This window comes from Urtica dioica, chromosome 6 (assembly GCF_054948205.1).
Source record: "Urtica dioica subsp. dioica isolate 48M chromosome 6, U.dioica_male_clone48M_v1_H2, whole genome shotgun sequence".
NCBI lineage: Eukaryota > Viridiplantae > Streptophyta > Magnoliopsida > Rosales > Urticaceae > Urtica > Urtica dioica.
This window is the reverse complement of record NC_142761.1, coordinates 33,311,923-33,338,426: the sequence shown is the minus strand read 5'-3', so window position 1 is coordinate 33,338,426 and position 26,504 is coordinate 33,311,923. Positions and strand designations below refer to the sequence as shown.

Below are 26,504 nucleotides of genomic sequence, written 5' to 3'. Positions count from 1 at the left end.
CGCAGAGAATGAACCATCGGCTATTTTTACTTTCCTATTTCATGCACATGGTTTATAAGAATAAAATAGGCTCGAGTTTCCTGTCATATGGTCGGAAGCACCGGAATCTATAATCCAGATGTTGTTGTTCTTGGCTTTGGAACACATATAAGAGAAAATTGAGGCTATTTTACCATCTTGAGCAAATGAACAGGTTGGGATATCATGGCTAGGTTGAGTGGTTTGAAGTATTTTCAGAAGTTGCTCTATCTGCTCCTTTGTGAAAGGAAGCTGTCCGGATTTAACTTGTTGCTCTTGTGGAGTCTCAGTCATGGTTGCCTGGTAAGCTTTCTCTGACTTCTTCTTGGGTCCTGCTTGTTTGCCATGAATTTTCCAGCAAGTTTCCCTGGTATGCCACAATTTTTTGCAGTGATCACACCAGGGTTTCTTTCTCCCATCTTCGTTGCCTCGAACAATCATGGCAGATGTTTCTTGAGTAGAGTCAACCGGTTCTTCATTGCTTCGCATGATTTTCCGCCGATTATCCTCAATCCTGACCTCCGAAAAAACCTCATGTATTGATGGTAGTGGTCGTCTCCCAAGGATTCTTCCTTTGACTTCGTCAAGATCGCGATTGACACCTGCTAGAAACATGAAAACACGGTCATTTTCCTCTCGCTTCTTTTGTCGAGCGTAGTCGGTCGGGCTCTCCCAGATGTCTTCATGACATTGATCCAGTTCTCGCCAGAGTGCCACCTTTTCGTTGTAGTAGCTCGTCACGTCTCGATCCCCTTGCTTAGACTACCATAGCTTTGTCTTCAGCTCGAAGATTTGTGATGGATTTTCCAAATCCGAGTATGTTTCTCGGACAAAGTCCCAGACCTCTTTAGCGCTCTTCATGAACATGTGGGGTTTGGCTATAGATGCTTCCATCGAGTTGAGCAACCATGCGGTAATGATCGAATTCTCCGATCTCCAGGTAGCGTAGCCCTCTTCTCCCTCCTTCAGTGCTTTCACTTCGCCAGTCAAGAAGCCCAGCTTTCCTCTCCCATCTATTGAAAGCTTTACGGATTGGGACCACTGTAAGAAATTTTTTCCATTCAGTCTATGTCATGTGATGATCATAGATGAGTGGATAGAGGAATGAGTGACCTCTATGCTATTAGCCTAAGTGACAGAGGACGAGGATTTTGTATTGGTTGCTGAAATTTCCATGGGAGTTTTTTTTTTTTTTTTTTGCCTAGAGCTCTGATACCATGAAAGTTTCAGAAACTGGAATTCGATGATTCTCATTAAGCCATGAATCGGCAATATATAGAGTACAAAACAGAATAACAAATAATGCTAACTACTACTGATTACTTGGAGAAGAATAAGGAACTAACTAACCACCTAAAATATTTGATATTATCTATATCCTCTCTCTCTATATATATTTATATATACACGTAGATAAATTAAATAATTACTTATTTTCTACAGTGTGCAAAGTGATAAGATATATTTATATTTTCATTTAAAGTATTTGTGTGAATTTTCAGATGAAAATATTTTGTAATATTAATATATGATATGAATGAAGTGAAAAGTCCTCGTACATGAAATGGATATGGGATTGACTTTGTTTGTTTTTGTTACTCGCACATATTCGAGCTGGCCGAGAAGGCTACTCAAAGTCTCGAGAACAGAGATATTCAGTACCGAGTTCGAGTCAAATAGACCCGAGAACTTTTGAAAGTTAAGGAACGACTCGTTCATAAGTCAAGAATGAACTATATCATGTAGAACTTCGAAGAGAAGAGAAGATGGTAGGTCAAAGACTAGAAGGAAAGATACCGCATTAAAGAGCATTGATTAACCTTAGTACAATACGGGTGGTCAAAGAAAAATAAACACATGTAAAATCAAAGAGAAATGCACACCTTGATGGTTAAGACCGAGAATCCGAGGAATAACCGCCCACTACAAGAGTAGCGATAACGGTTACTAAGAAATCGTCTTGAACGTGGGATTGATCACCCCAAGATCTTGGACGCCACGCCCGTAGACATTGCATATTAGAGAACCCAAGGCACCTATAAATAAGAGGAGGAGCAGACAGAATTGAGCAGATTTTTATACACACAAGCAAACACAAGTCATAATCTTCACATATCGTTCAGCATCCTCTTTTACTTTCTTTCTCCTAGAGATTAGTCTGTAGTTCAAAAAAAGTCTTACATAAACACTTGAAATTTTTGGGACTACGTTCTCGATACTTTGTGTCTTTTATGAGATAGTGTTGTACTAATTTTTCAGGTCAACGTTTGTATGCATACATACATGATATTATCCTTTTCGGATGGATATTAGACATTTTTATTTTTAGATTTTTTAATCACAAAATCGTATAACAGAATAATGAATAATAATCAAATAATTAGGCCGATAAGTCTCTTTATCTTTAGTACTTTTTAGATTTTTTTTTCTTGCTAGGAAATTTATCTTTGGTTTTTTTTAGAGGTTGATGAAAAGGAAAACATCACCATAGAAACGGCTTTGTCGACTAACAATAACAGAATCAGAGATTGAGAGAGAAGAGAGAGAGAGAAGAGAGAGAGAGAGAGAGAGAGAGAGAGAGAGAGAGAGAGAGATTGACTAAATGATTGATTTGATTCAACAACTGAACGAATGATTTACAACTGTTTGTATAAATACTTAAGACAAGACTAGATCACCACCGTTGACATATAACAGACTTAATCTAACGGTGTGAACTAATTCTTGCTTAACTAACTTCAACTGTCTACATTCTAATACACCCGCTCAAACTAAGCCGGGTTCACTAGGCCTAGCTTGTTACTGTTGGAATTGATCTAGGGTTTAAGAAAAAGTTTAACGCTTCGCAAAGCGGCGGAATTTTAAAAATTTTCTTTTCAAGTAAAAACAGTTTTTTACTAACCTAGACAAAGAGCAAGTACATATAAATAAAAACTATAATGAGCATAGAAGTTAACTAACCTTTCTTGAAGCTTGAACTTTGAGAAGCTTTTGGAAAGTTTGCAACGCTCGTCTCCCCTCGCAGACGTCTCTCTTTCTTTCCTCGGCACCTCGAGCAACCACGAAAGTTTCTATCACTAAATCACCCGAAATAAAGGAATTAGTGAGTGGACACTTTTAAACACTACGACTTAAGAACGAGTCTTGAAGTCGCAGAGCTAAACACTAGGTCAAATGAGGACCTAGGTGCCAAAACAAAAAAATCGAAAATAAACTAGAGAGAGAGGAAGGGGCGGCAACCACAAGTTCTAGAGAGAGAGGCTCTCAATCTCTAACTTATGTGGAATGAAAAGAATGAGAGGAATGAGGATCTTATTTCTAGGAGAGGGGTTGGCCTTGGAAAGAAGTAGTTTCCTCTTATTTTCCAAGCCTTTATGAGCAATCTTTTATTACGCATTCCCATCCAAATATGCGCCCACCTCATGCTAATCCCCAAGGGATTAGTTTCCTCTTTTGGTTCCCTTCTTGGTTGCCTTGGCCGATTCTCCTTGTTTCCTCATAGAGGAAATTTGTTTCCTCTTTTTCTTTTGGCAAGTATCTTGATACATTTATGCAAAAAATATTCTCTCTACCTATGGGTATGTTGGGCGCCCAAACTCATTCTAGAAGGAGCTTCTAGAAGCTTCTTCATTTGTTCATGACAACATGAGAAAGGCGCATTAAGAATTTTCAATAAAATTCTTATGAAATGAAATTAATCCACAAGGCCCAATAAGACTAATATTGGCCGAGTGAAATTAAGTCATCAAATGAACTTGTCAAAAAATTTATTGACATTCATTTCATCCTATGTCTCAAAAGACAAAAATACCATTTTGACAATTTTCGTTCTTGTTTTGACTTAGCTTCCAGTTTAACTATTCCTAATCGATGTGATTCGTGACAGTGACCTCATGGATCCAAATGAACAAAGCTTGAGCTAAAATACTTGGACTCAAAAGTTCACAAACCTTTTCCAAGTTTAGCTTAATGTCAACTGACTCCACTAAAGAGTTGACACTGAAAATCTCTCGGTTCAAATGAATTTATTTTCTACTCAAGAATTCGACCTAATTGTAATGAGTGGATCCACAGAATATTATCAGTGTTTACCCTTCATGAATATCATCAGCTAGTCGGGATTTACAAAATTACCATTTTACCCTTCTAGCTGTTATTTCCTCAACTCCTTTGTCGCTTGTGAATAAGTTAGAAACAATGTATTGACGAGGAGCTAACAAGTCACATTGTTTCATCCAAAAGAGTCAAGACTCAATTTGGACACTGGCCAGTTCATTTATTCACACTCCAAGGAACAAAGCATGAGGTGATATATATTGCATTTCAGCAATCTTGTACATGAATTCCATATCTATGAGAACTTCACAAAGTTACTCATGACATTCTCCCAACTTAGTACTTCACCAATAGGCCTTGTTCGGAATCACATAGTGAGTCCGAACTCTGACTTTCTCAAATGAGAATACTAAGGTGTGAAATAACATGTCTCATTTCAGGATTAAAGTAAGCACGATGCAATTCATACGTAGTGACTTCGAGACATAAGAGGTTAAATGGTTTGTTCTTATCTTGTCTCTAGAAGTGCACTGGTCAATTCAGTACCTTCGGAAGATACCTAGAAGAACTATAGAGTCTCCAACTCTCAATGCCTCATAACCAGACATCATAGATTATTCTAACAATCATACTGAGGTCAATAGTCCTTTGACCCTTAGATTGCGAATGTATCGTTTTAAGCAAACTACGAAGAGTTTGTTCATGCAAATCTACATTTGTCTCTTCGTAAGTTGTTTAGTTTGTTTATGGACTAAAGACTAATGTTTTATCATAAAGCTTCAAACAGACACGGAAGAATGAATGAACGTTTCAACTTTTTATTAATGAATAAGCAATTACAAGCAAGAGTCTTCATGAGACTTTATTACATCAAATGTACAATATAAAGATTACAACTCTTCTTGTGGGCACCATGGACAACAGTTACACAAGTAAACAAACTGTGGAATATGCAAAGCTTTTGTAAAGACATCTACGATCTGATCTGCACTGGGAACATGACGGACTTTAACTTCCTTGGAAGCTACTTTTTCCCAGATGAAATGCACATCAACTTCAACATGTTTGGTTCTAGCATGAAAAACTGGGTTGTAAGCCAGTGCTGTAGCACCAATCTTGTCGCACCAAATGACTGAGGGATGAGACTCAAGTGTGATGCCAAGTTCGGCAAATAGGGACTTGAGCCAAACGAGTTCCACAGTGGCTAAGGCCAGAGCTCTGCACTCAGACTCAGTGGAGCTTCGCGACACAACATTCTGCTTCTTTGAGGACCAGGTGATCAAACTGTTACCGAGGTAGACACAAAGTGTTGTAGTTGACCGTCTATTGTCAAGATTCCCAGCCCAATCTGCATCCGCATAGGCTATTAGAGTCATATGCTTTGCCGCCGAGAAGAGAACACCTTGAGTTGCCGTGCCCGCCAAGTATCTCAGAATACGTTTGCACGCTCCCCAGTGATTAACTGTGGGTTCTTGGATAAACTGACTAAGCCTGTTGACGAAGTAGGCAATGTCAGGACGTGACATTGTGAGATATTGAAGCGAGCCGATTGTGCTTCGATAGAGCGTTGGGTTGTCAAAGCTTTCACTGTCATCTTTGGAGAGCTTGGAGTTGGGACACATCGGAGTTGGTGCTACTTTTGCTCCACTCGTGTTGGTTTTGAGGAGTAGCTCACGCAAGAATTTATGTTGAGTGAGTTTGATGCCGGATTTCATCACATGTAGCTTCAAAACCCATAAAGTAGCTGATTGACCCCATGCTTTTTAGTGAAAAAGCTTTATTGAGGTCCTCGATGGCCTTAGCAATAAGCTCATCGTCATTCCCCGTTACCAAGATGTCATCCACATAGACAAGAAGAAACAAGTAGCTGCCATTCTTCTTGTAGATGAATAGTGAGGAGTCTGAGATTAAGTTGACAAAACCCCAGGTTAGCAGTGCTTTGCTCAATTCCTCATACCATGCCCTAGGAGCTTGTTTGAGGCCATACAGGGCCTTATGAAGTTTACAAACATGAGTTGGCTTTGACTTGTCAACATGACCCTCCGGTTGTGCCATATAAACGAGCTCATTTAGCGTGCCATTCAAGAAGGCATTATTGATGTCTATCTGCTGAATATCCCACTTGTAAGTCACTGCTATTGTGAAGATGACCTTGATGGTTGATGGTTTGATGACCGGACTGAAGGTTTCAAAGAAGTCAACACCGGCTGTTTGTTGAAACCCTTTGGCCACCAACCTTGTTTTGTACTTGTCAAGTGAGCCATCTGCCTTGAGCTTTGTTCGAAAAACCCATTTGTTCTGCACCACAGGCATATCATCTTCATATGGCACTAGAGACCAGGTGCCATTTTTGGTTAGTGCCTCTATTTATGCTGCCATGGCACTCCTCCACTCTGTCTTTGCTAAAGCTGCATCAACTGTTAGTGGCTCTTCCAAACATATAGGCAAAGATTCAACATTAAAGAGCTTTGGCTTAGTGATACCAGCCTTGGCTCGAGTAACCATGGGGTCAGCATTAGTTGGAAACAAATGTGAGTGTGGAGGGATGTATGGGACAATTTGAGTACAAGTGACATTTGTATGATCAATTTCTGGAGACATTGAATCAGAAAGAGAGACTTCATGAGGATTAGTTTGCTTTGTATGTGGACTATCATGTAAAGGACTAGCCGGTTCACTTGGGGGACCGTAAGGATGGCAATTTGGTCCGGACACGAAACACGAAACGGTTACGACACGATTTAAAGCGGATTTGGATCTCAATAAATGGGTCGGTTCTGAATAGGGTTGAACACGCTAACACGATTAAATAATGGGTCAAAACGACACGATTACGATAACACGATAAAAATCCGATTAACACAATTATTAAATGGTCGACACGAAACACGATTACGACCCGCACGAATATGACCCAATTAAAACGATTACGAGTAATAGCACGATTACGACCCAGTTAAACACGATTAATATTATGTATGTAAAATTATTAATTTATAACTATAAACATAAAATCAATATTCAATTAGTTGTTTTCAATTACTGATTTAACTAGTATGCCAAATGTGTTGTCAATGGTGCCCACAAGAAGAGTAGTAGTGTCTATTTATGTACATTTGATGTCATATAGTCTTACGAAGACTCTTGCTTGTTATTGCTTATTAATAATAAAGTTGAAACGTTCATTCATTCTTTCTTTGTTTGAAGCTTTATGATAAAACCTTAGTCTTTTAGTCCATAAACAAACTTAACAACTTACGAAGAGACAAATGTAGATTTGCATGAACAAACTCTTCGTAGTTTGCTTAAAACGATATATTCGCAATCTTAGGGTCAAAGGACTATTGACCTCAGTACGATTGTTAGAAGAATCTATGATGTCTGGTTATGAGGCATTGAGAGTTGGGGACTCTATAGTTCTTCTAGGTATCTTCCGAAGGTACTGAATTGACCAGTGCACTTCTAGAGACAATATAAGAACAAACCATTTAACCTCTTATGTCTCGAAGTCACTATGTATGAATTGCATCATGCTTACCTTAATCCTGAAATGAGACATGCCATTTCACAGCTTAGTATTCTCATTTGAGAAAGTCAGAGTTCGGGCTCACTATGTGATACCGAACAGGGCCTATTGGTGAAGTACTAAGTTGTGAGAATGTCATGAGTAACTTTGTGAAGTTCTCATAGATATGGAATTCATGTACAAGATTGCTGAAATGCAATGTATGTCACCTCATGCTTTGTTCCTTGGAGTGTGAATAAATGAACTGGCCAGTGTCCAAATTGAGTCCTGACTCTTTTGGATGAAACAATGTGACTTGTTAGCTCCTCGTCAATACATTGTTTCTAACTTATTCACAAGCGACAAAGGAGTTGAGGAAATAACAGCTAGAAGGGTAAAATGGTAATTTAGTAAATCCCGACTAGCTGATGACATTCATGAAGGGTAAACATAGATAATATTCAGTGGATCCGCTCATTATAATTAGGTCGAATTCTTGAGTAGAAAACAAATTCATTTGAACCGAGAGATTTTCAGTGTCAACTCTTTAGTGGAGTCAGTTGACATTAAGCTAAACTTGGAAAAGGTTTGTGAACTTTTGAGTCCAAGTGTTTAGCTCAAGCTTTGTTCATTTGGGTCCATGAGGTCACTGTCACGAATCACATCGATATGAATAGTTAAACTGGAAGCTAAGTCAAAACAAGAACGAAAATTGTCAAAAAGGTATTTTTATCTTTTGAGACATAGGATGAAAAGAATGTCAATAAATTTTTTTTTGACATTGTCATATGATGACAAATGAAATAAATATTACTCAGCCATATTAGTGTAATTGGGCCTTGAGGATTGATTTCATTTCATAGAATTTTACTTGAAAATTCTTAATGGGTTTTTCTTATGTTGTCATGAACAAATGAAGAAACATCTAGAAGCTCCTTCTAGAAGCTCAAATTTCGTCCAACCCAAGGAAAATAAGGCTGAATTTCGTTCATGCCATAGTGGGAAAGAGAGTTTATTTTGTGCATTGATGTATGAAGATACTTGCCAAAAGAAAAAGGGGAAACAAATTTCCTTAAGAAGGAAAGTGCATTTTCGGCCAACTAAGAGGAAATCAAATGAGGAAACAAATCCTAAGCCTTCATGAGGCATGTTGGACGTGCAAGGCAATAGGAAAAGAGGAAACTACCTTTTGAAGGTAATCCTCCTCCTATAAATAGGAGCCTCATTCCTCACATTTCATTCATCCAAGTTTAAGAGATTTGAGAGACTCTCTCTCTAGAACTTGGCCGAAAATCCTCTCTCTCTCTCTCTAGTTTATTTTCGATTTTGTTTTGGCACCTAGGTCCTCATTTGACCTAGTGGTTTTAGCTCTTCGACTCTGAGACTTGTTCTCGAGTCGTCGTGTTTAAAAGTGTCCACTCACTAATTCCTTTATTTCGAGTGATTTAGTGATAGAAACTTTCGTGGTTGCTTGAGGTGCCGATGAAAGGAAGAGAGACGTGCTGCGAGGGGAGACGAGCGTTGCAAACTTTCCACAAGCTTCTTCAAAGTTCAAGCTTCAAGAAAGGTTAGTAAACTTCTAGCTCATATTGGTTTTTAATTACATGTACTTGCACTTGTCTAGGTTAGTAAAAACTGTTTTACTTGTAAAAGAAATTTTTTTAAAATTTCGCCGCTTACCGAAGCGTTAATTATTTTCTCAAACCCTAGATCGATTCCAACAAAATGGGTGTTCTCATAATGACAATTTACAATCACAATAACAATAGTCTCGTAATAACATATCGTATTCCATTTTATTCGGTTTCAATTAAATTCAATTTATTTCAGACAATTACAATTCACATACACAGTAACAATAATCTCATAATAATATTTTGTATTCAATTTTATTTGATTTCAATTCAATTCATATCGAACAACCACAATTCACAATCACAATTACAATAGTCTCATAATAACGTATCGTATTCAATTTTATTTGATTTTAATTCAATTAAATTCATATCGAACAATTACAATTCACAATTCACAATCCCAATATCAATAATCTCATAATAACGTTTTGTATTCAATTTTATTTGATTTCAATTCAATTCATATCGAACAACCACAATTCACAATCACAATAACAATAGTCTCATAATAACGTATCGTATTCAATTTTATTTTATTTCAATTCAATTCATATCGAACAACCACAATTCACAATCACAATCACAATAGTCTCATAATAACGTATCGTATTCAATTTTATTTGATTTCAATTCAATTAAATTCATATCGAACAATTACAATTCACAATCCCAATATCAATAGTCTAATAATAACGTATCATATTCAATTTTATTTAATTTCAATTCAATTCATATCGAACATCCACAATTCACAATCACAATAACAATAGTCACATAATAACATATCATATTCAATTTTATTTGATTTCAATTCAATTCATATCGAACAACCACAATTCACAATCACAATATCAATAGTTTAATATTAACGTATCATATTCAATTTTATTAGATTTCAATTAAATTCAATTCAATTCATATAGAACAATCACAATTCACATAGTTTCATAATAACATATCATATTCACTTTTATTTTATTTCAATTCAATTCATATTGAACAATCACAGACAATAGTCTCACAATAACATATCATATTCAATTTTATTTGTTTTCGATTAAATTCATATCGAACAATCATAATTCACAATTCACATATACACTAACAATAGTCTCATAATAACGTTACGTATTCAATTTTATTTGATTCTTTGATATTTAATTCAATTAAATATCAAACAATCACAATTCAGAATTCAAATTATCCTAGAAAATTTATTAATTCACTTTACATTACCAATGATATTTTTGTATGTAATTAAAAAACTATTATTATTTCATATAATTATAAACTTTTATTATTATTTCATGTAACTATGAATTTTTATATTAATATTAAGATATTATATCCCTCCATAACATTCCCTCCTTTTTTCCAATGAAATTCAATTTCAATCTAATATTTTTATTTTGCTTTACCTCTCTTTCCCTCTCTTTTTCAATTGATATTTGACTAATTTTTTGTTTGAAAAAAAAATAAACAATTAGGTCTGTGCAACTTGTCATTAAAAGTCATTAAAATTTAAAAGTAATTATCATTAAAAGTCATTTCATTGTACACGTTGCAACTTGCAACATACTTTAAAAGGGAAAGATTAATTGTAAAGTAATATATATATATATATATATATATAATAATAATAATAATTTGTCTCAGAGAAAGCTCAATATCACTGTGATACGGTCTCACTGCTTGAAGTCTATGTCTTCATCTTTATCTTCTAACTCTAAGACTTACTTTGTCTCAGAGAGACTTTAATAATAAATAAAAAAAAAACCCAGCGATTGGTAACAAAGATAAACCGAGAGAGAAGGTTGAGATTGGAGGTTGCCGGAGCTGAGCGCGAGTGGAGGTTCGCCGGAGCCGAGGGCGAGTGGAGGTTCGCCGGAGCCGAGCGCGAGTGGAGTTTCGCCGGAGCCGAGCGTGTAGTAGTACCTTACACCAATTGTCTTGTAACATTATGGTTAGCAAATTAGTGTTAAGTCGGTGTTAAAAAAAGCCCCGGAAAGATCCTTTAATTATCATGCATGCCATTCCTTTTCAGCTGGGTAATATGATTGATGGGGATTTTGGATCGTTACGTTACACACAGATACACATATTATTTAACCATGTATATTAGATGGATAATAAATAAAGTAAACTGATGGGACCTTATTTAGGACCGTACAAAGAGCATAGATTTTCGAGCCCAAAAGAAAAGGATCCATAGATTTCATTTAACGGATCAAAACTGAAATCATCGACCAATCAAATTTATAATAATCCATCTCTTTTTTTTTTTGCTAAAAAAAAAATATAATCCATCAGTTTCGTCGATTATTATTTCAATTTAAGCCTTAATGGAGTGAGTGAAAAACAAGTTTCACGTACGTATTTAAGATTTTTTTTACATGCTCACACAGTCGCACTTTCAGCTGTAAAAGACCAAAGCATGTTTGAAACTGAAAATATATATAGATGCAGATCATGCTCTAAGTTAAAACTTAAAAGCTATTCATTATCATTATGTAGTCAAATATATATATATATATATATATATATATATGTAACTCCCTCCATTTTTTTTATCTTATATATATATATATATGATGAGGATGCACTACTACAAATTTGGTTTTCTGGTGCGCATGACTATCAGGTGCGACTAGTCGCACCTAAAAGTCGCATCTAAATGACTTTCGGGTGCGACTAGTCGCACCAGATTGTCAACCCGAAGTGACAAAAATTTCGCTAAATTTGTTGTTTGCTTTTGAGTATCCGGTGCGACTAGTCGCACCTGATAGTTTCAAAATTTTAAGCGGGCCAACTCTCCCCCTCATTATTTCATTCAAGATTGACGTGGCATTCTGGATTATTTTTTATTATCGGGTGCGACTAGTCGCACCTGATAAATCTTTCGGGTGCGACTAGTCGCACCTGAAAGTTAGGTTCTTCTATTAAACAAAATCGTCTGCACTTCGTCTTCCTCATTTCGAACCCGCCGCTCCAAACAGAAAAAAAAAACCCTCTCTCTCTCTCTCTCTGCGACTTTGTCGCATCTAAAGTCGCACCTGATGATACTTTCAGGTGCGACACTGATACTTTCAGGTGCGACTTTTGTCGCACCTGATGCTATTAATTGTACTAGTGATGTAGAATCCGAAGGTTCAAGTATTCGTATTGACTAAAACTAATCGTATGTCTTTTTTATTTGTTTTTGTGAAAGATAATTGTATTTTGGAGTTTTGTTTTCCTATGACTATTATGTTTATGGTAATTTTATTTTCCTATGGCTATTATGTTTTTGCTAATTTTATTTTATTTTGGAGTTTTGACTAATTTTATAATTCATCGCAATTAATTGAGTCCAAATGTCTAAACACGATTAAAACACGATTAAATAATCCATTTAACACGACTATTAAATGGTTTAATTTAAACGGTTATGGATCTGTAAAAAAATAAACGGTCGGATTTGGATCTAAACTTCAAACACGATTAATAAATGGTCGGATTTGGTTCTAACAATTATTTATGCAAACACGATTAACACGACACGAACACGAAATTGCCATCTCTAGGTGACCGTGCACAGTAGAGGTACAGGGTGTGTTTGGTATGCTTTGTGAAGTGACAGGACAAGGCAAAGGTAGGATAGGGGGACCACATTGAGATGTAGTAGCTGGAGGTTGAAAGAGCTTTGTGTAAGGGAAGGTATCCTCATCAAACAGGACAGATCGAGCAATAAAGATTCTACCAGACTTTGAGAGGCACCTATATCCTTTGTGTGCTAGGTTGTATCCTAGGAAGACACAGGACTCTGATTTGAATTGAAACTTTTGTGTGTTGTATGGTCTCAGATGAGGGAAACACAAGCAACCAAAGACCTTGAAGAACTTGTAATCTGGGGTTCTGTTGAAGAGAAGTTGATAGGGTGACTTGTGATGTAAGGTCCTAGAAGGCAACCTATTTATAGTGAAGATGGCTGACACAAAAGCATCCCACCAATAGGTGTGTGGTAATTTTGACTGAGCTAATAAAGTGAGGCCAAGGTCAGTGATGTGTTGATGTTTCCTTTCAGCCCTACCATGTTGTTGGTGTGTGTGTGGACAAGGATGCCTAAACACTATACCAAGGTTGAATTGTGTTGAATTGTCTTTCAATGTAGCTATTGAATCTATGGAAGACAGATGTGGTTTCAGCTTTTGTCCTAAGAGGAAACACCCAAGTGAACCGTGTAAAGTCATCCACAAAATGTACATAATACCGAAAGTCATCCAAAGAAAGAGTAGGAGCAGGGCCCCACAAATCAGTATGAACAATATCAAAGGGAGCTGACGTGTGAGTAACAGTTTTTGGAAAGTTAAAGGCATGCATTTTTCCTTGAGCACAATCAGGACAGAATTTTAATTGCTTCACAGAAATGGGAATTTTTATTGATTTCAAAACAGAATCAAGCACCTCTTTGGATGGGTGACCAAGACGTTTGTGCCAAACATTTACATCACAAGTACTTGAGTTATTTGAGGTGACTTTATAGGCAAAAACTTTTGACTCATTTGGAAAAGAAGCAGGTTTAGACTCAGACTGATTTTGTTTACACACAGACAAAATACAAGGACTGTTTTGTGACTCAATTTTTACAGTTTTACAAACAGAAAACAATTGACCATTGAGAGTAGCTAGCAAGGCCTGAAATTTTGGCTTGAAATGATGTGCTAGCTTGGAGAGGTCTAGTTGGTATAGTCCATCTTTAAGAGCTGCTACCAGCAACACCCTCCGAGTAGCCGTGTCCTTGATAAGACATTGGTCATGAAAGAATTCTATCAAAACATTGTTGTCCTTTGTAAACTGAGAAATACTGACAAGATTTTTGGTGATTGAAAGCACATGAAGAATGTTTTTAAGCAGCAGATTTCCATGGTTACAATTTAAAGATGAATTGCCTATATGAAGGATAGGGAGAGATGAGCCATTACCAATAGTCAATTTTTCCTTTCCTTTGTAGTCAGACTAGATGGACATGTTCTGCAAGTCAGATGTGACATGGTTCGTCGCGCCGCTGTCAAGGTACCACTCCTGGTTATCCTGTTGATCATTGTTGCTGGCGATGTAGGCATGAGCGGCGTGCTGTGCTCGAGGCTGGCCTTGACTTGGAGTTGTGGCAGAGTTGTTTTGATCTGGACTGGTTCCATGGTATGTGACATCAAATCGATGGAAACACTTCATCGCAACATGACCAGGACGGGCACAGAGTTGGCAAATTGGACGATTGCCTCCACTTCTTCCACCAGAACAACCACCGCGACCACGTCCTCGAGGAGATCCACGACCGCCATTGTGACGACCACCTCTGGTTGCTACATTGGCCATTGGAGAAGAGTGATTGTCATTGTTGATGGAGTTCTGCGTTTCGATACGTATTTCTTGAGAGTGGAGTGCAAATTGCACTTCCTGAAGAGAGAGTGGATCTGATCTGCTTGTGAGATTAACCACGACGGACTCAAACTCTGGTCCAAGTCCTCCAAGCACATACAGGATAAGATCATCATCAGAGATCTCAGATCCTGCAAAGCTAAGGCTTTCAGCGATGCTGTTCATCTTCAGTATGAACTCATCCACGCTCAAGTTTCCTTTCTTCATTGTTTGCAAGGAGAATCGGAGTTGAAGCACTCGAGCTTTTGATGTGGTGGTGAAGATTTGACCTAGAGTTTTCCAGGCCTCGGCAGAGCTCGCACAGCGATTCACATGTCCTAGCATGGAATCCGAGATGGAGAAGAAAAGCCAGCTCAACAAGAACTGGTCATGGCGAATCCATAGAACATACTCAGGATTCGGAACTTGACTGGTTGTGCCATCACTGTTCGCAGACTAGATTGACATCGACGGTGCCGGAATTGTGCCAAGAAGAAAGCCTTCAAGGCTGTGAGCTCGTGCGGTAGCAAGAACTTGAGAGCTCCAAAAAATGTAGTTGTGGCGATCCAAACGAAGACTCGGGGGATTCAGATGAGGAGAAAAATTCTGATAGAGTTGTGTTTGTGCGGAAGTGTATTGCGTGGTTGGATCGGAAGTGATCGGAGAAGAAATGTTTGAACTCGCCATTGATGAGTTGAGAAATCAATCTAGATTTTAGGAAACGAGCTCTGATACCATAACAGAATCAGAGATTAAGAGAGAAGAGAGAGAGAGAGAGAGAGATTGACTGAATGATTGATTTGATTCAACAACTGAACGAATGATTTACAACTGTTTGTATAAATACTTAACACAAGACTAGATCACCACCGTTGACATATAACAGACTTAATCTAAGTGAACTAATTCTTCCTTAACTAACTTCAACTGTCTACATTCTAATAAACAATGATGTCATAATCGTCAACTTAAGTTTGAACTTTGTTCATGTCAACTAATGAAAAAATAAAAATAAAAATAAAAAAAAGGAGTAGATAAAAGAAAAAATAAAATCAATAAATAAATTTATAAAAAAAAACCACTAAAACACAGCGATCTTATTGATATAAGGTACTAGATATTATCTTATTGCAACTAACTCAAAAGTACAATAAGAAATTATTTTCTTCTTATTTATTATTTTTATCTCGATCTTTGCTTCTGTATTTAACGATAAGCTAAAGATGGATACATTATTATTCATGACAAAAAAATAACGAATTCTTTTATTTTATTGTTATTTTGGGTCTTCAGTTGGTCTTGTCTCTCACTCCAAGTGTGCTCTTCACTGTGTCCATAGCACTCTGAGCCATACTTCTCGCTTGCTCTCCGGTCTGCAAAACCATATAACAGAAATGTTTTTATTTTATATATATAGTCTCTACACTATTATTACTTTTAATTACCGTCATTTTTTTTATTACGGATGCAACTTGGCAAATATGAAACAAAAAATAATCTAATTTATAATAAAGTCGTAAACATATAAATTATAAAGTCAATGTGATACCTTAATTTTTTTAAAAATAATGTAATTACTTTTCATGTGAGGATATATAATTTTTTTTTAATAAGCTATACATAAAATTTGTGTCCACCTTATTGCGATCTCGAAAATTATTCGTAATTTTGATAATTTCGAATGATTTATTATACGAGAGAATAGTGTAGAAAAAAAAAGTTAAAAAAATGTTGATACAAATATATCAACTAAAATTCTCATTTTTATATTATATTATGAGATTAATTATGACCTGGTTGAGAATTCCAGAGGCTTGTTCTGTTCCATGCTGGGCAGACTCAGGAGCAGAATGAACTGCCTCACATGTCCTTTCTTTGGCTTCACTTGCTGAATCCTTCACACTCTGTGTCATCTCTTCCATCTTAGCCTACAACATATAATATTAAAATTAAATCACATTTTATACAGTCACCGAAGATATCAATTTAATAATTTTAATTTGTGTTTTTACCTGGGTCTGGCCCTGGGTTTGGCCAGAGCTGAACTCCTGCTGAAGGCTAGACATTTTATATATATTTATTTTTTGTTTACTTTGTTGAATTTTGTTGTAGTATTGAGAGATAGTAAACTTGAGGTAATATGACCAAATAGCATACGTAGGATATATATACTAGTTATGCCCGAAGAAAAGGGTGTGACGTGGCAGTTAAAATCGGAGGCTATGAGAAACTTTCACATTTTGCTTCTATCGGTTTTGGTTTTGATTTTGGCTAAGTACAGAATAACGGTCTTCCTCAATCGTAGCTAATATGGGAAACGGAAAGCCACTGATATATCTAATCACTATATCGAATCGAAGTCATCCACGCAAAGCAATGGGATCTCTAATTCCGTGAGAGGACATAAATTTGTGTGGACTTTTTCAGAATATGGACAAGATAAATGTATGTGCTTAAATTTTGGGAAATGTATCTTAGCCATCTGTGGCAGAGAGTACAAGGAACGTACATTCGGATATAATATACCTGTATCCAATTCTTTTTTGTTGTAAAGCTATTCATAATAAAATTATTAATTAAATCACCACCCGATTACGTTTTCTTTGAGCTACGAAATTAAACAGCTCTACCGGTCAGAAAATTTAACACTGGAATTCACAAAGCAAAACACTAAGACAATCGTAGAATGAATCACACGAATAGTCAAGGCCGGCCCAAACTCACCACCGGCAGACTTTAGGCGATTCAATATTTTGGGGCCTTATAATACTAATAAAAATTTAAATTTTCAGGATAAAAAATGTAATTTTTTTAAAGCTAAAAGTGTCCAAAAGTGTAAATTTTTAGGATAAAAAAATATAAATTTTTTTAAAAATAGACAAAAAGTGTAAAATAATTTTTTTTTTGCCCAACCTAATTGAGGGCCCAAAGCACAAGCCTTGTCCGCCTTAGGTCAGGCCGGCCCTGAAAATAGTTCAAACCTCCACGCAGTGCAAATTGATGATGAGAATAATTATCTTCAAAGTCCTTTTGAAAACCCCCCTCTCAATGGTTAATTAGTCTGAGCTCAATCATAATGAAGTGTTAAGATTCTTCCACTTCTAAGGTTTAAATGTAATAATTTACGGTATACCAAAAAACTAAGGATAAATTACACTCATGCCCCCTGAACTTTTGACCATTTAACAACGTGGTCCTTACTTTTATTTTTCCTACAGCGTCGCCCTTAAACTTTCATATGCTTACAAACTTAGTCTTTCCGTCAAATTTTTTCTATATTTCGTCTATTTTAACTTGTGTAATCGACATATTACAACTTGAATATTTAAAATTACATATATATCCTTTATTTAATTATTTTATATTTAAATTTAATAAATTAAAATTAAAAAATTTCATTTTTCATTTTGTTTGTTGTTTTTTTTTTAATATTTTTTTTATACATTTTCATTATACTTATTTTTCACGATAATAGAAAATTAATAATAAATAATAATTCATTTTTACAATTCATTTTTATTAAAAATTCATTTTTTATATAATCATTTTATTTTTATTTATATAATAAATAATAATTTTAATAATATTAAATAATTATAAAATCAATATTTTTTGTTATTTTACAATTTTGTCCCTGTTTAAATAGTCACATGCAAATCACATGGACAAAAGTAGATGGATTGTTGAGAAAAATAGACGGAAGGACTAAGTTTGTAAGATTGTCAAAGTTCAAGAGGCTATAAGAAAAATAAAAATAAAGACCATGTTGTTAAATGATCAAAAGTTCAAGGGGCATTTATGTAATTTATCCAAAAACTAATGAAACATCTCCATTTTTATTATATTCAAATAATGGTATTCAGCTTTATCATAGAACATGAAATAAACCCCCTTCTCTCAATTATAGCCCACAGCATGAAAAAAATATTAGCTGCTGATGAGAGAACAATCAAAAGGGGTGGTCTGTCTGTAGAAACACCAGAAAAAAGATTCAAAACACAAAAAAACATATTATATCAATGCGTGAGAGCCACGGCAGCTTCCTGAACCAAGGGCTGAGTGACGTGGACAAAATGCTCGGCCTCTCTCTCCACCTCTTCCCGGCACTTTCCGGTCCCTTTCCCTTCCCTCATCCTCTTCACGAACCCCACGAACCGCCGCCAGTTGTCAGGCTGGAACAGCTCCGGGTTCATCCTCAGGTACGTGAACGCGCACATCTCGTCCACGTCGTCGCCGAGAGTCGAGGCCTGGAGGATCTGATCGTGCGCGGCGCCGTCGTAGCGGGGCAGCGCGTTCTCGCCGGCGAGCGGGACCCCCGCGGCCCGGGCGGCGAGCGCCACCTGGCGGACGAGCTTCTCGGGGGAGCAGAGGGCCTCGATCGGGCGCATCTCGGCGTCCCGCATCTCGACGCAGGTGAAGTTGAGGACGGCGCCGGAGTTGCGGGCCAGCATGCGGGCCACGGGGAGGTACCCGTCGCGGGCCCGCGTGTTGTAGTAGCCCGCGGTGAGCTCGGGGGCGTGGGACCGGGTCCCGTAGTGCCAGTGGATTCCGGCGACTTTCACGGAGATTTTGACGGGCGCGGGTGCGTCGGAGAAGGCTGAGGTGGCAGCGCGGAGGATCCGGTCGCCGTGGTCGAGCAAGGACTGGGAGTACCAGGTGAGGAAGAACTCGCCGTACTCGGTGCTCCAACCTCCGTTCTCTTTCTTGAAGAAAGTCGTGTCCTCCGGCCAGCTCTTGTAGCTTCCAGCGTCCGTGGGGCCCGTGCTGCCCCACTCCGGCTTCCCCGCCGCCTCCGCCGCCGCTTTCAGCCCGCTCAGCATGTACTGCGGTTTTGTCAACAAAAAACGGGTTATTTTTCTCTTTTTAACCACGGCTTAGTGTCTAGATCCCTAATGAAATAGGAAGAAAAACTAACAATTATCTCCATGAAACAATAAACCAACTATAGAGTACTTTTTTTTTTTTTTTAATAAAGTATTTTTAACTTGTCAAGGAATTTCATGTGGCGTTTCAATCTGACTCTCATCAAATGAAATTCTGCACTCGTTTGCGGCGTCTTCGTCGTATCAAGGTTCGAGCTTCGCTAAGCTACGGGCCGCAGATTCACCCAATCTGATCTAGAATGATCGTTGGGTTTGTGTCCATTCCAACAAATTGATAAGGGTCATAATCACACTGTTGGCTTGGAGTACTTCTATTGTGAAGGGTTTAGTTTACAAATGCCTAAGTTTCTCAAAAAGCTATATACCTTGGAAAAATCTATATTGATTTTTTTTTATTTTTTTTTTAAACAGGTGTGACCCATTTTTTACAACTCAAAATGAGGCACGAGAAGTCGTGCTTAAAAACATAATGGTACAGTTTGTTGTAGTGCAATTCTAAAACTGTCAATAAATCACAGTAGAGTTGCAGGGAAAAGAAAAGTGGGATTCTTTATTTTACAATAAACTATAAGGAGCCGACTAGAATCTAGATCCCTGATGATACGGAAACAACTAACAAATAACTCTATGAAACAATAACCCAACTATTGTGTAATTCTACTGTGCAGGGTTGACTAGTTCACAAATGCCTAAGCTTCAAAATCTATATTAAAAGAAAAATAGAAAACAGGTGTTGAGTGTGACCAATTCTGTAACTGTCAACAAATCACAGTTAAGATGAGGTGAAAAAAGAAAGTAGGATTCTTTATTTTAAACTAAACTATAAGGAGCCGACTAGTTGTAATTTTGTAAGAAACGATCCGCTAGTAGTACAAAAACGCTACAATCTTACAACATTTGGTCTAGAATTTACTCAGATTAGATCAGTAACAACTAAGCCACTGTAACTATCCATAAATCTACAAGCAATGCTAACAATAACATTCGACAACTAAAGAAAGGAGGTGAAAAGAGAAAAACACACCTTGTCAAAGCACTGGAAAGCTCCAATACCAGGGAAACGCCAAGTCCCGTCCTGCTCCGGGTAAGACGGGTAACGAAGCTCCCCAGCTGGACCCATACCCACTTGTATCTCCTAAACAAAGTCACTCACACTCAATATTATCAATCTCACAAAAACACGAATCACAAAAAAACAAAACATTGCTCTAATATTTGAGGGACTTACGACGATGGTGTTTCCGAGGAGGTGACTAAACTTGTGGCGGAAGGCACGCATGAAATCGGCGTAGCACTGAACTGGGGTCCGACCGTTGAGGACTGGGAGAGTATCGCAGCCGAGGGAGACGTACTCGAAGTTCCGGCGACCCCACTGATCGGTGTAAGCTAGGTCCGGGTCTTTCTCCATCTCTTCCACCACCCATTTCGGCAACGGAATGCTGAGGTTACGTAATCCACACGTTACGATTCCCACACAAATATAATGATTAAATAAGAATCCACAAGTTGCGTGTTGTGTACGCGCCAGGAATTTGGCGCGTGTGTTGGGAAAAAATAATATGGTCGGTGGACTTTGTTGTTTGTTTATTTCGACTTTTTGAGTCACGTGATTTTGTACGTTCTTGGAAAAGAAACATATTTTATTTTCGTAACGTATAAATTTTTTCTCTTTTTCCCATTAAAAAATATGGTGGAAGTTTAAACTTGAGCAAAATAAACAAAACATGATTTAAGCGGTCGACAATGCCTGATCAATTTTTTATTTAATTTTTTTTTTATGTAATATCTGGTCAATAAAAACTATCGTTTCCCACTATATAGAGATATTTTTTTTTAAGCCAACCATTGTAAACACGGCAATAAATCCATTACTTTATCCATATAATTAAAATTTCTTTATCCTTTTATCCTTTACGAAAACTAATTACGTGCTGAGTTAAAAAAAAAAAAAAAAGTACGAGCTACAATAACAAAGGCAAATATAGATTCACATATATGAAATTAATTAACTTAAAAAAAAAAAGGAAAATTGAACTTACTGGCAGGAATCTCCAACGTTACCACCGCATTGGTGAAAGGACATGACAGCCTGGACCTTGAGGCCGATCTTGGTCGCCATCTCCATGAGCTCATCGTAGCCTCCCCAATCGTACGATCCCGGCCGATCACGCTCCACAAGTCCCCACCACACGTCCACCATAATTCCCTCTACACCCGCGCTCTTCAGCGCCTTCAGACTCGCAGAAATCGCCTTCCGACGATTCAGCCCGTGCCTCGCCGTCACGGTGTCCAACGGGATCATCACGAACACCGGAACTCCTCCGGGGACCGAATCGGAGCTCGCCGGAGCCGATGCGGCGGCGGAAGAGTGCTCGATCGAATCGAAGGCCTCGCACGCCGCAGATAGGTCGGCGCGGACCGCGCGAAGCGGCGGAGGAGAGCGGCACGGGCTGAGAGGCCGCGATCGGACTCGCGGACTCGTCGGAGTGGATCTCCATGCGGCGGAGGAGGCTGACTGCGCAGCCATAGAGTTTGAAGGAGAAAAAGTTTTTCTGAAGATCTCACCAATGCAATGAGTTATGAGACCTTTTGATATCCTTGAGCATGTAGGCGAGACCGCTTATCGCTTGGCGTTACTGCCGTCTATGTCCAACCTTCATGATGTGTTTCACGTGTCCATGCTATGGAAGTACGTGTCTGACCCTTCGCATGTACTGCAAGATCAAGAGGTTGAGATTTCTCCTGACATCAGATATGAAGAATCAGCCATCGCAATCCTAGATCGCAAGGAGAAAGTCTTAAGGAATAAGACTATACCTCTGGTCAAGGTACTTTGGAAGAGTCACTCCGCGGAAGAAGCTACTTGGGAACTTAAGAGTGAGATGCAAAAGAAGTACCCTACTCTGTTTTAAGTTTCGAGGACGAAACTCTTCTAAGGGGGTATGGATTGTAATGTATAAGCTTTTGTAAGCGCTCGACTTGTGAATTTGAATAAAATGGACGGGTTTTATTTCAAATTCTTGTTGCATGTGAGACGTCCTTAAATTTTAAATATCTTGGAAAATGATAATATTTAAGGTCGATGAAATTTCGGAATGAGAATATTCGAGTAATTCAATATTATTATTCGGAACGTACTCGGAGATTTAAAAATCTCAAGAGTAAAAATAAATTCCGAGATCCCTTAAATATATTCAAGATAACGGGAAATAATAAAATTTTCTCGTTTATTTTTCAAGATTATTTTTAATTAATTAAGGACAGGATTGTGAGATTTTATTTTAAAAAGGACTTATGTGCAACATTTTGAAGCATGCGATTGAAAGAAAAAGAGGAAAAGGGGTCGTTTTAAGAGAATCGTGTCAAAACTTGAGTGGACCACTTGTACACGCGTGGCATAACGTGAGAGTGCCACGTAGCCTCCTAATCCACTCTCCCTTTCTCTTTCTCGGCCACCTCACCATCCCTCACCCTCTCTCTTTCTCTCATTCTCGGTCCCTCTCTCTTCTCTCCCTCTTCGTCCTCGCGTCAATCGGCCAAACGAACCACAGAGAAAAAAAAAAATCGGCCATCATCAACATCATCACCGAGCTTCACCTTCACACCCGACCTCACCTTCTCTTCCTTCTTCCTTTCTTCTTCACGCCCCGCCATCACTCTCGCCGAGTCTCCATCGCGCGCGCTCCGGGCTGAGAAGAACAAGGCTTGTCGAGAGCCGCCGTGACGCCGGAGCAAGAGAAACCACCGGGATAAAAGTGAGGACCCTCCGGGAAAGCTAGAATCCGTGGGTTGAGGTGAGATTTCCTTTCCTTGAATCGGATTTGAAATCTAGGGTTCATAGCTTGTGATTTGGGGGTTTTGGTTCCGGGTTGAATTTGGTGAAATTGCTTGGTTTTAATCGCTGTTTGGATTTGATTATTGGTGTTTATAGCTCGAATTTATGAATTGATTTCGAATTGCTTTGGTTGGCATAGTTTTGGCCGAGAATAGGATGAACGAGGGTTTTGAGGATTCTTTTTGGGGCTTTTGAACTCCTGCGTTTTAATTGATGCTTCTGAGACGTTTCTGAGGATGTTTAAAGCTTGGGTTTTGATCTATATGGCTGGTTGGATTTTTGCTTGATTTTTGGACGAATTTTCTTTGAGATTTCTAACCTGGCCATGTGTGTGTTTATTTGAGGATTTCTGATAGTTGTTGTTGTCAATAAGAGGCTGTGATGATGAATCTGAGAACCTGTATGTTTGGTTGAGTGATTGCTTGACCGTGAGTTTGTTTGGTTGTGGTTTTGGCCGTGTGAGTCTCTGGCTGTGTAATTTGTTGGCTGAGTGTTTTATTTTGATGTTTGGCCGTGAGCAATAATTTTGGCTGGTTCGGTCTGACTATGTTTTGATATTTCTGAGCCTCGGGTTGTTGAGTTTGTGATCGTTATTGTGTTAGGATGGTTCCGGTTAGTTGGATTTGTGTTGAGTTCGTTTGATTTGGTTATGGGTTCGGGTTTTGAATTGTGATATCGGAATTTGGATTTTGAAACTGATAAGGGTTTGGAATTTAAGGTGTTAACTCGTCGTTGGGTTCCAGGTTTGAATTACAGATCTTGACGGACGGACGGGATTCAGACGAGTCAAGAGCGACAAGACCGGTTTCTGAAGATATCAAGTTAAAAAGAGTTATCGAAATAAAGCTCGATTAACTCGTGAGTCATTTATCGCTTTATAGCGTTAGACTCGAGTTTTAATTTTTGGATTTGAGATTGTATTCAAGGATTATTAATTATTTATTTAAGAATGTTCGAGAATTTAAATTCGGGTTAATTAATTCAGAATTCTCGGTTTGTATGATTTTTCGGATTATTCATTTAATTTATTTAAGACTCGTCAAATAATGAGTTGGATTTTATTTCGTACTCGTTCTCTGGTACGAACTCGCACGAGTCTTGAATAAGTTTAAATTCCGAAAAGCCGAGAAATAAGTGAATTAAATTCTCGAACCCCTGAACCGACTCGCAGTGAATCCCGATAACGAACCTTAAGCTCGTCAGCTTCTCCCGAATCATTGACTAATGAGATTTCAACTTCAGGTTTTAGTTTCTCGACGCTTCAGGACGTGTTAACGCTTCAGGATGTATAGAGTCACGGGAAGCGTGAAAAGCAAGGAAACTCCGGAAGTCAACAAGTTTTCAGACGATCTTTTCCAGGTAAGTGTGGAGACATAAGTCAACTACTTACCAAGGGAATAACCCTGTTTGTTTGTGCATTTGTTTGCTAGTAAACAAGAGTAGGTGAAAGCCCTAAAATGAATGAACTTAAAAGTTAAGGCTTCGGCCACTCTTGCTTGAAAACTTAATTCGGGTACGCCCGTTAGGTTCAAACGCTAACTTGAACCAGCCACGTTTGCTATGTGTATAGTTAGACCTCTCTTCTAATTCTAGGAAGTAGGTTAGAATCGAGAGGACGGAAGAGCAATAGACTCTCGAATTCAATCGGGAGTAGAGGGTTCGGAAGTCACATTTCGAACTTTCAGCTTAAAACACTTAACGAGCTTCAAAGAGAAACAGTAAGATCTTTCGGGGTTTATCCCGTTAAGCTCTTCCGTATATAAGTATAACGTGTACGCTGCTAGCCGGAGAGTACCCAAACTTTAATTAAACTCATGTCGGTGGTACCCACAAGTCAATGACTTGTGTTTGTGGCAGACCTAGGTGGTCTGTATGGCGCTGAGTACTCAAAACTGGGGAGAACCCAACGGTAACGGGCAGTCGCCACGAGCGAACCCGATGGTAAAGGGCAGTCGCCTCGAGCGAACCCAACGATAACGGGCAGTCGCCACGAGCGAACCCGATGGTAATGGGCAGTCGCCTAGAGTGAACCCATTCAGCAATGAGCAGTCGCCTCGAGTGAACTCATTGTCGTGCCAAGGCGGCACACATGCGCCGACGTCAGATGAAGATGGTACCACTAGTGGATCCCAGACAATCTTAAAACACCCAAGCCGCCGTAAGACTGCTGCTCGAGGTCTGAGGCTGGCTTATTGTCGTTGTGGAGATCGTAGCAGAAGAGGATGTACGATCTTGCAGAACGACAAGTGAATAGATAGAGTGTGATATCACGCGTCAGTCATGCTCTATTGTTATGTTCTAGCGATATCTAGCAATCATTCTGCATTCTTGTATGCTTGTTTGTACGTCACATGGCATTAGTCGTTTTACTTTATAGATAGACTCCCACTTACTAAGTCAATCGACTCATAGTTTTATGACCCTTGGTAATGTAGATAAGGGAAAAGCTGGTAAGCGGGAAACGAGATTGAAGACCGAGACCGAGCGCGTATTGCCTTGACCTATGGGCTATGGGGTTTCTTAATCGGGGGTTAGTGTCTTCTGTTAAAACGTTCCGGAACATATTTGTATAGGAGTCACTATAAGACTCTAAGTTATAAAAGCGAAAAATTTCCCCGAATTTTCGCAAACTATTTTATTATGTTTAATTTATATATTTGTAACATGAGTTATATACAGATTTGAGTTGATCAGTCGCGGTTCGTGAGCGAGCTATCGCTCACGGGTCGTGACAACAAGCTTTGTCCGCCTTAAGTCAGGCTGGCCCTGCAAATAGTTCAAACCTCCACGCAGTGCAAATTGATGATGAGAATAATTATCTTCAAATTCCTTTTGAAAACCCCCCTCAATGGTTAATTAGTCTGAGCTCAATCATAATGAAGTGTTAAGATTCTTCCACTTCTAAGGTTTAAATGTAATAATTTACGGTATACCAAAAAACTAAGGATAAATTACACTCATACCCCCTGAATTTTTTACCATTTAACAACGTAGTCCCTACTTTTATTTTTCTTACAGTGTCGCCCTTAAACTTTCATATTCTTACAAACTTAGTCTTTCCGTCAAATTTTTTCTATATTCCGTCTATTTTAACTTGTGTTATCGACATATTACAACTTGAATATTTAAAATTACCTATATATCCTTTATTTAATTATTTTATATTTAAAATT

At 38.2% G+C, this 26,504-nt stretch overlaps 2 protein-coding genes across 2 annotated transcripts; both read right to left on the bottom strand.

The window, feature by feature from the left end:
- Positions 1-15,710: 15,710 nt before the first annotated feature.
- On the bottom strand, positions 15,711-16,969 carry UNE15 (Late embryogenesis abundant protein (LEA) family protein). Its single transcript, XM_089618045.1, has 3 exons — positions 16,626-16,969; positions 16,407-16,541; positions 15,711-15,986 (listed from the first exon to the last, which is right to left on the bottom strand). The coding sequence occupies exons 1-3, from the start codon at positions 16,677-16,679 to the stop codon at positions 15,903-15,905; spliced, it is 273 nt and encodes a 90-aa protein (XP_089474171.1). The 5' UTR covers positions 16,680-16,969; the 3' UTR covers positions 15,711-15,902.
- A 1,461-nt stretch (positions 16,970-18,430) lies between these two features.
- On the bottom strand, positions 18,431-22,023 carry LOC149393719 (beta-amylase 1, chloroplastic-like). Its single transcript, XM_089618129.1, has 4 exons — positions 21,536-22,023; positions 20,725-20,935; positions 20,521-20,631; positions 18,431-19,436 (listed from the first exon to the last, which is right to left on the bottom strand). The coding sequence occupies exons 1-4, from the start codon at positions 22,021-22,023 to the stop codon at positions 18,630-18,632; spliced, it is 1,617 nt and encodes a 538-aa protein (XP_089474255.1). The 3' UTR covers positions 18,431-18,629.
- Between the last annotated feature and the right edge of the window lie 4,481 nt (positions 22,024-26,504).